The sequence below is a fragment of the Sapajus apella genome, unplaced genomic scaffold, assembly GCF_009761245.1.
Source record: "Sapajus apella isolate SASKATOON/1434 unplaced genomic scaffold, GSC_monkey_1.0 scaffold243, whole genome shotgun sequence".
Classification (NCBI taxonomy): domain Eukaryota; kingdom Metazoa; phylum Chordata; class Mammalia; order Primates; family Cebidae; genus Sapajus; species Sapajus apella.
The window spans coordinates 326,999-337,370 of NW_022437183.1; the positions used below are offsets into that span (position 1 = coordinate 326,999).

Sequence of the window (10,372 nt, forward strand, 5' to 3'; positions counted from 1 at the left end):
TTCTAGAGGAGGGACAGCAGTTAAGGGGCACCAGGCCTCCTTTTTGGCATTTCTTTTGCTGTGGTGATAGTTGTTGAAACTCAGTCAGAGAGTTCATATTCTGGAGCATGAGAATCTCCATAAACTGTGTTCTGGAAAAGCAGGAAGTAGCTGGACACTGTCTTCCACTCTTTAAGCCACATTTGGTGAGCTGTGAATCCATTGGTGAGTGGCATAGTCCTGTAGTCCCAGATACTTAAAAGGCTGAGGCAAGGAGGATTGCTGGGGCTCAGCAATTGAGGGCTATAGTGTGCCATGATCACACCTGTGTGCCACTGCACTCTAGCCTGGGCAACATAGCAAAACTCCATCTCTTAAAAAAAAAAAAAAAAAAAAAAATAAGAATGTGGTGGTGAGGAGTGGTTTGACAGTATGTTTTTTTTAATTCAGGTCTTAAATAAAATCTAATAGGCTGAGTTTTTCCCTTCCAGGAATCCTGGAATGGCCCTTTTGGACTAAATTGGTAGTTGTGGCCATTGGCTTCACTGGAGGACTTCTTTTTATGTATGTTCAGTGTAAAGTATACGTGCAATTGTGGAAGAGACTCAAGGCCTATAATAGAGTGATCTATGTTCAAAACTGTCCAGAAACAAGCAAAAAGAATATTTTTGAAAAATCTGCACTAACAGAGCCCAACTTTGAAAATAAAGATGGACGTGGAATCTGTCATTCCGACACAAACTCTTGTTGCACAGAGCCTGAAGACACTGGACCAGAAATCATTCATGTCTGATTGTGTGCGGGTTGTCATTTTCCTGGACATCCATGAAGAGCCGAAGGAAATTGTTTACTGCCAATTTGTGTACCTTTCTTATGTCCCTTAATAGCATAGACTGGGCAGGTGACTATTTATAGTGGCTTCTCTTTTTCTAAATCCTCCTTAGTTTCCTAGAAAGCCCTCTTGTGGGCTGGGCATGCCTGGGTCCTGCCTCTGCCAGGCAGCTCTGTGGGAAGGGAAGGTGGAAGGCCCCATGATGACACGATGGGGAGCCAGCGGAGTTCCTGCTCATGGTATTGCGCAGAATGAGAGAATAAAATGCCAATTCAAGGGAAGAGCAGGAGCAGGGGCACCCAGGCCCTGATATGCAGTGCCTCCAGCTTACATTGGTCCCCACCCTGGAACAGAGCTTGGGGAATGTCTAGCCATGCTGAAAGGATTCCCTCCATACCACGGAGAGCCCCAGGAGGCGGTACTGAAACAGGCCCCCAAACACAGACTCCGGCCCACCCTCTGCCAGTGCTGCCTCCTCCATGCTCTTGAGCAGATGGGGCCGTGGTGCTCTGTGGTGGCACATGATTCACTGAGCAAACAGCACTTTACAGAAGAGAATCTTTATTTTGTAATATGTGTGTCCAGTGGGATTGACACTCAAAAAAAAAGTCTCACTTGTAAATCTTCCCTTCCTTACCTTTGTTATCTCCTTTACATCATGAGAGATCAAAAACCCACTTTGCCTTATATATGCTAAGAAGCATGGCATTCGTCCTGTTCATAAAACAGACTCATGACTTTAAGACAGGACAAACAGGCCGGATGCTTTTTTATCACAGATCTCATGGAAATTAATGAATTCTTAATGGCAGTTAAAGCATGGTTTCTGTGCTTTTGAGCCTGTTTTATGACAAGGTGTTATTTCATAGACCTGACCCGTACATTTGTTTTTGTCAACACTGAAAAAGAAGAGTTTTTGAGATCTAAATGGAAGGAAAGGAAGTGAGTAATACAACAAAACTGAATATTTAAAAAATACTGCTTTATGGTTAAATCTCTCCAGTTGGTGCTGGCTTCACATTGAAAGAGCAGCCATGTGCCACCCAGGCTGGGGTGTGTGCACTGCAGGTTCTCCCATGCACACAAGATGGGCACTGGCTCACTGTGAGGCTTCTGCTCATGGAGGTTCTGTGGAGTCACTGCCAGGGCCATGAGGCAGGCAGGCTGGCTCTGGGACGAGGATCAGGTGTGAGCACACTGCCAGGGTCTGCTGTGCCACTGCTCCCCGGCCATACACCCGCCCAGCTGTCGCCTTAACCAGACTGAACAGGATCCTTTGGGACCCTTGGTCCCACTTTCGGTCCATTCTGTCATCAGGGATTACTACCTGTACCATTTTCATAAAACCAAATCACTACCATCAGATGGCCTTGTCTCTAAAAAGTCTGCTTAAAATTCTGTTTTTCAAACCCAGTTTCCTAGTGCCAGGCAAATAGTTACCTCCGGGAAAGTTGCCGGGGAGCCTGAAACACAATATAAGTAATCCGGATGCTTTCTCTCCAGGATACTCTCTCACCCAGCCTGCAGGGAGGAGGTGGGAGATGCTGGGGGTCCTGCCTCAGTCTGGGCCTTAGGCACTTCGTTTGCCCTGCACTTTGTTGCTACTAAGGGGATGAAGCAAAAACAAGATGATTTATTTGCCTTTCAGAGTGGAAGTCCTAGAGTTTGTTTTGAAGGCCAGAAGGCTGAAGGATCTCTGAGCTACGGTGTGGGCTTAATGGCAGTAGGCTTTGCCCTCCTGTCTCCTTCAAGCCGGTGTCTGATTCCTTGGCAACACAGGTCTTAGTCTGTGGAGTGGATCTGCTGTGGCCCTCCTCTGGCTAGGCAGGCACTGTCTAGCCATAGCCAGCTCCCGAAAACAGGTCAGCCTCCCCTCTCTGTCTCCCAGGTCACATCCAGCCCGTGCCTGTGTTAACTGTACCCCGAAGTGCAATTACCCATACCGCTTCTCAGCCTGGGGGCCCCAGGCAACTACAGACTGTCCACTCAGGAGAGCTGAATCCCAGGTCAGCCCTGCCAGTGTCCCTAAGGAACTGCTCAGGCAAGGCCCCTGATTTTGTATACTCATTCCTGCCACCCTCCAACAGTACCAGATTAGATTTTCTAAGTGTGAATCCCTACTTCATATATGGAATCCCTTATGCTGAACTTGAAAAGCACCAAGACTTCCTGTAGACAGGAGAGTGCTTAGGTAGGGACAGCCCCTGGGCAGCCCACCCAGTGTGGCTGGCACCCCACTATGGCAAAGGTGCCTTTATAACTGAGCCCTGTATCCCTCCCATGCCCAACCAGATTCTCATGGGAAGCCCTCTCCCTTTTCTGCCTAATACCGTCTCATCGTCTCTGGCCTCACTGTGGACAATCTGCACACATTCTTATTTCCCCTCCTAGCAGGACACAGAGCTACCCTCTTGTCTTTTTTCCTTGAAGGTTCTGGTTCTAGTTCAGCTCCTGATTCATCAGACCCTCCTAGCCCCCTGCATCTAGCAGTGAAGCACGAAGCCTGGCAGGGGTATGGTACTCCCATCTGGTGTGGGCACCAGCTCTGCCAGTGCTCCTGTAGCCTGGGTAAACTTGCTCCCTTAATTCTTTTGGGGGCTGTGTTTTCCCCAGCATCTCCCTGCTTCATGCCCCCTATTTTGCACCCGGCTTTAGTGAAAGGATAGCATTTGGTTGACCCATATAGAAGCCCAGAATGAGGTCTCAGGGCCAAGGAAGGGGAAGAGGCAAGTGGTCTGGGGCATCACCAGCCAGCCCTCTCTGATTTGGCCTCTATTCCCCATAAGTCACAGTACCACATGCAGGCTTTTGGCCTCAGCAATTTGGTTTTTGTGCCCAAGTTTATTGTAAGAATTTCCGGAAAACCCTATAAAGGTATCTTCCTACTCTAGGCCTCTAATGTTTCTCCCCATTTTGCTTCAGTCCACTCTTCAATCATGTAGGCCTAGTTTTCAAACCTGCACATGTGTCCTACCTGGCCATAGGCATGCCGGCCTCGGGCAGCTGGGCCAGTTTGGGAGCCTCAGTTGATGCCTGCACGATCCGGGGCTGCCTTTGCATCCCTGTTGTGGGCTACAGGGCTGGAGAAGGGCTGGGACCAACCTGGTGAGATCCATGAGGCTGTGGATGTGGCTGGAGGCAAATACACATTTAAAGTACTTTGCCTTTTGAAGTGCTTTCCCTTTTGAATCTGGCTTGAAACATGCAGCTTCCACCTCTAGCCCAAGGAAAGACCAAAACATAGGGAAATAAAAGCATTTCTCTTTGTCTTAGAAAGTAATTGTTGAAGTTGTGCAGTTGATCAATGCAGTTAGATACAATGTTTATGGAAATTGATCGTTAAACCAAATTTATACTGGCTTGTGTGGTGTAGTTTCTAAAAGGCACTTCATATTTCAAATTTTTCTTAGAAAGTTTCTAGTAATCTAAATGTCTAGTTTTGTATTCTTTTGTGTATGTTCACTGTTTCTCAGTATTACCACTTGAATAATTCTCTGTAAAGGGGGGTTTGTGCTATACACTGGGATGTCTAATTGCAGCAATAAAGGCTTTCTTTAAAAAGGAGTTTCACTATGAGAGTGTTTCCCTGCAGGGAAGCCTGGGACGCTGGCGGGCACTCCAGTTCAGCGTTGTCGGGCTTGCACATCAGGAAAGAACATGGCTCCTGGAGGTGTGTGTTTTCCTCAGCCTCCCTCAGACACAGGTGTGTCGGCAGTGGGCCGGCGGTGTCTGGATGAGTTTGTGGGATGGGAGTGAAAACAGGGATTTGTCACAGGTGTGCTTGCTTCAAACACCCAGACCCTGCCTGGGCTCACCGCCCTGAGGGAAGGCATACTTGAGTCTGTGTTGCCACATGACTGCAGAGCACTTGATTATGAATCAGCCTTATCCATGGAAACTTCCTCCTGACCCACAGCCCAGCTGTGAAAGCACCAGGGAGACCAGTGACAGCTCTGCCAGGCTGCATCCCCTGGCTCTGGCAAGGCCTGAGAGGGAAGGCAGTGCCATGATGCTTAGACACCAAACCACCTGCAGGGCTGGGAGTGCTAAGGGCAGATTGCAGCTTTTCTGCCATATGCATGACCAGGGTCGGGTTGCACAGGTGAAGGGAGGGAAGCCAGGCTTTCCCGGATGAGCTGCTGCCTTGGGGGTAATCCACAGAATTCTTCCACTCTGGGCTGCTGGCCGATTTGGGAGCTAAGCACAAGGCTGCTTTGCAGAGCCATGGTCATACCTGTGTCCCCAGGAGTGGAGGCCTGTGGCTCCAGGTGGGGGACAAGTCTGCAGAGCTGCTGAGCCTGTGTAGGAAGGTCTGTGCTTGTGGGCAAGAGTAGGCAGGGATGGCCCTGAGCACCATGCTGAGGAGGGTAGAACTGGAAGAAGAACCCTCCCCTGTAAGAAGGTGAGGGCAATGGCTTCCCTATGCTTTTTGAGAATTTTGGGAGTTTTTCTGAAGGGACACCAGAAAGGGTCTGGGTGTGGGTAGGCTTGAGGGGATGGCACCAGCCATACTGATGGGGTACTGGGCTGCCTACAACTTGCCAACACCAGGGACTCTTCGTGGTCTATGTTGGGGTAGCAAACTGCTCAAAGGGAGCTGTTTTTGTAAATAAACTTCATTAGCAAGCAACCATATGCATTCACTTACATATTATCTATGGCTGATTCACTGCTACAGAGGGCAAGGTTGAAATAGGACAGATTGTATTGCCTACAAAGCCTGTAATATTTACCGTGTGCCCCTTTATAGAAAAAGCTTGCAAAGTCTTTGTCAAGGTGAAGGGTGCTTGTAGAGTTGTTGGTGCATAGCCTGTGTGACACGTCTTGATAACGGAGGCGTTGAGTCACTCTCCAGGGACTTGGAAGAGCCACCATCATCTGTAGTCCTGGCACATCTCTGAGTTGCTTGAAAAACCCAAGAGGCAACTGCTTACCACCTGGAGCATCAGGCTGGTGGGAGGCAGATGATCCCCAGGAGTCACCTCGAGCTCAATCAGATGACCAGGGAATATGGCTGGCTTTTCTTTGTAAAGAAGGAGTGTCTGATTAAGCATTAAGAAGAGCTTCTGTAAGATAAAATCAGTACAGCAGAGGGAAAGGCATATGACAATCAAAGCTGTCAGCGTGGTGATAACAAAAGAGATCGAAAATCAAACCTGGTTCTTTTCCCAGGGAAAAGCCCCTCAGCAGGAACAGTCTAGGGCAGAGGCTGTTACAAGGGCCTGCTCTGGAGCCATAGCCATGCAGTTGGAGGCATCACACTCTCATAAGGTAAATACATGAGAAACAGCTTGCTTTTTTCATCTAACAACCAGTTTGTTATTTTCTATATACCAAGTACACAGGCATCGACCTTATTCTGACTTGTGCAGGATTACTTTAAATCCTCAAGGATATAGATTTTTAGGTTGTTTACTAATTTTTGGTGTTAGAAAGACTGCAGTCCACATCCATGACATTTATCTCTGTACACTTAGGGGTGTGTGAGGAAGGGAAGGGCACTTCTGAAGATGCATTTCTAGAAGTAGAAAAAAGATAGATGCATTTGAATTTCTAAGTTCCAAAACTGACCTCCAAAATGATTCACTTACCTTCCTACAGTGAGAATATGAACCTTTCCTGAGCCACATCACGTGTTATTTTTTAAATTGTTCCTAAAATGACTGTTACTCCTTTGTATGTCACTGAAATATTACTTTCCATTTCTCAGATAAATGAGATTGAGCATTGTTAGTTTACTGCCTATTTCTGCTTCTGTGAATTTCCATGCCTTGGCATTTCTCTTGGCTCTTTTTAGCATTTTTACATTGAATCATAGGTGTTTTCTTCCTGATATGGGGACATTAACTGTTTTTATGTAAGTGACACTTATTTGCAATTTATGTTTATTTTCTTTTTTAAAATTTCATTTTTTAGAGCAATTTTAGGTTCACAGCAAAATTGGGAAGAAAGTGAGGCAGGAGAATAGGATCAGGAGGCAGGTAACCTAAGGGCTTCCTACAACTAAATCAAAGAGAAAAACCCCAATTTTCCACACCAAGTAAAAAACTTCCTAACCTCACTTCATCCTCTTCATTTGCATAGGGTGTACACCAAGTAACTAACTTCACTTTAGCCTCTTAGTTTACATAGGGTGTACACCAAATAACCAATGGAAACCTCTAGAGGATATTTAAACCCCAGAAAAATCTGTAACCAGGCCATTGAGCCACTTGCTTAGGCCTGCTCCCACCCTGCGGAGTGTACTTTCGTTTTCAATAAATCTCTGCTTTTGTTGCTTCCATTCTTTCCTTGCTTTGTGCATTTGTCCAATTTTTGGTTCAAAATGCTGTACACCCTCCACTGGTAACAAAAGGATAGAGATTTCCCATTTACCCCTGTCCCTACACATACACAGCGCTCCCCCCATTATCAATACCCACCACAGTGGTGCGTTTATTACAATCCATGAGCCTACACTGACTCATCCTCATCACTCAAAGTCCATAGTTCAAGGTTCAATCTTGGTGTTGTACATTTTGTGGATCTGGACATGTATCCAACATTATATAGTACCACACGGAGTAGTGTTACTGCCCTAAAATTCCTCTGTGCCCTGCCTACTCATCCCTCCCACTGTCCTAGCCCCTGGCAATCTTTTTACTGTCTCCACAGTTTTGCCTTTTCTGCAATGTAGTATCTTTGGAATCTTATAACAGCCTTTCAGATTGACTTCTTTTACTTAGTGATACAGTTTTTCCTGGGTCTTTTCATGACTTGATAGCTCATTTCTTTTTAGCACTGAATAATATTTCCATTGTCTGGATATACCAGTTTATTTACTGCCTACTGAAGGGCATCTTTGGTTGCTTCCAAGTTTTAGCAATTATGAACAAAGCTGCTCCACATGAGGGTTTTTGTGTGGACATCAGTAAATACCAAAGAGTGTGATTGCTGGATTGTGTGGTAAAAGCATTTAGTTTAGTAAGCAATTGCCAAGCTGTCTCCCTAATTGGCTGTACCATTTTGTATTCTCTCCAGTAATTAATGAAGAGTTCCTGTTGCTCCACATCCTCCTCCTTATTTGGCGCTGTCATTGTTCTCAATTTTGGCCATTCTAATATACTGGTATCTTGTTATTGTTCTAATTTGCATTTCCCTGATGGCATATAATGTGCAGCTGCTTTCACATGCTTACTTGCCATTTGTATATCTTCTTTTGTTTGTTAAAGCCTTTGTCCCATTTTTCAATCAGATTGTTTCCTTACTGTTAAGTTTAAGAAGGCTTTGTACATTTTAAGTAACAATCCTTTATCAGATTTGTCTTTGCAAATATTTCCTCCATCTCCTAATGTGGTCTTTTGCAAAGCAGAAGGTTTTAATTTTAATTAAGTCCAACTTAGCAATTCTTTCTTTCATGGACCATACCTTTGGCGTTATATCTAAAAAGTCATAGCCGTACCTAGGTCATTTAGGTTTTATCCTGCGTTGTTTTCTGGGAGTTTTATAGCTTTGAATTTTACACTCAGGTCTGTAATCCATTTTGAGTTAATTTTTGTGAAGAGCATAATTGTATGTAGATTCATGCTTCTTTGTTTTTGCATGTGGATGTCCAGTTGTTCCAGCACCATTTGTTGAAAAGACAATTTTACTCCATTGTATTGTCTGTACTACTTTGTCAAAGATCAGTTGACTGTATTTATGAAGTTCTATTTCTAGGCTCTCTGTTCTGTTTCATTGATCTATTTGTCTGTTCTTTCACCAATACAGTACTATCTTGATTACTGTAGCTTTATAGGAGTTCGGTAGTATCCATTCTCCAAATTTGTTTTTTCCTACTATATTGTTGTGTTAGCTATTCTGGGCCTTTTTCTTCCCTATCTAAACTTTAGAGTAAGCTTGTCAACATCCACAAAATAACTTGCTGAGATTTTGATTAGGATTGCATTAAATCTATAGGTCAAGTTTTGAAGAACTGACATCTTGACAATATTGAGTCTTTCTGGGGAATATTTACTTATGTCTATTTATTTAGTTCCTCTTTGATTTCTGTCATCAGGGTTGCAGTTTTCCTCATAAAAATCTTTTATGCATTTTATTAGATTTAAACCTAAGTATGTAGTTTTGGGGCGTTAATGTAAACAGTATTTTGTTTTTAATTTCAGTTTGCACTTGCTCATTATTGGTGTATAAAAGTGATTGACTTTTGTATATTAACCTTTTATCCTACAACCTTGCTGTAACCACTTATTAGTTCCTAGATGAGCATGTCATCTGCTAACAAAGACAGTTTTATTTTTTCCTTCCCATTACATATGCTTTATCTCTTTTTCTTATCTTACTGCATTAGGTAGGATTTTATGGTTTTTCAACATTTTATCACAAAAATTTTTAAACATAAAAAAATTTAATTGTATAGTAAGAATATATATGAACCCTAGAATCTACAATTAACATTTTTTCTTTGTATGCTTTACCACAGATTTCCATCTATTAATCACTCCATTCATCCATCATCTTATGTTTTTATGCATTGCAGAGTCAACTGTAGCCATAATTCAACTTCACCACAAAAGTTTCTGTCTGTATATCATTCACTAGAATTCAGTATTTGCTTATGGTTCTTTTTGGTTTCGGGGTAGTATTTACATACAGTGAAATGCATACATCTTAAGTGTACCACTTGATGACTTTTGATAAATGTTATCTATCTAGGTAACCTAAACCCCTATCCAAATACGGAACATCATCCCAACCTGTTACTTAATGCTGCTTTCTAGTCCACCCCTGTCCCATCGCCACCAAAATCAAACCCCTCTTATTTCTTTCCCACCAGAGACGTAATTGTAAGTCATACAGTATATACTCTTTTGTGTAAGGGTTTTTCAGTCAGCATAATGTTTTTGAAATTTATCCATGCTATTGTATCAGTTATGTTGTTCCTTTTTATTGTTGAATAGTACGCCATTGCATGACTATACCTTTTATTCATCCATTTTCTTATTACTAGATACTTGAACTATTTTCAGGTTTTTGGCTAGTAGGAACTGCTAAGAATATTTTTGTACAGGTGTTTTTGTGGACATATGTTTTTATTTCTTTTAATTACCTGGGAATTGAATTATGTTTCAGAGAGGGTAGGAATTTGTTTAGCTTTATAAGAAACTGTGAGATGTTCTTCCAAAGCCAGAGCACCATTTTACATTCCAACCAATAATGTGTGAAGGTTCAGTTACTTCATATCCTTGCCAACATTTGGTGTTGTCAGTCATTACCTTTTAGACATTCTGGATGTAGATTAGCAGTTGTAGTAGTAGTTTAGATTTATAGTTGTATTTCATTTTTGTTTTGATTTGCATTTTTCTAATGACTAATGATGTTGAGCATCTTTCCATGTACTTATTTGCCATTCACAAGTCCGATCTGTTTCTTTATATCAAGGGCCAGGAACGCCAGCCCACTGACCAAATGTAGCCCATGGCCTATTTTTATAAGACTTGAGCTAGGTTTGTTTTAAGAATGACAATCATTAAAAATTCAGGAAACAATAGATGCTGGCAAGGCTGTGGAGAAATAGGAATG

General features: G+C 43.2%; 1 protein-coding gene across 10 annotated transcripts in view; it reads left to right on the forward strand.

Moving 5' to 3' along the window:
• MARCHF8 (membrane associated ring-CH-type finger 8) overlaps positions 1 to 4,375 on the forward strand; it is a 121,881-nt gene extending 117,506 nt beyond the window's left edge. For all 10 annotated transcript variants that reach the window (XM_032271614.1, XM_032271619.1, XM_032271622.1 and 7 more), the window contains one exon: positions 471 to 4,375. In XM_032271614.1, coding sequence (XP_032127505.1) covers positions 471 to 772 — 302 coding nt within the window. In that variant the 3' untranslated portion in view covers positions 773 to 4,375. The remainder of the gene's footprint in view (positions 1 to 470) is intronic.
• The last annotated feature ends 5,997 nt before the right edge of the window (positions 4,376 to 10,372 follow it).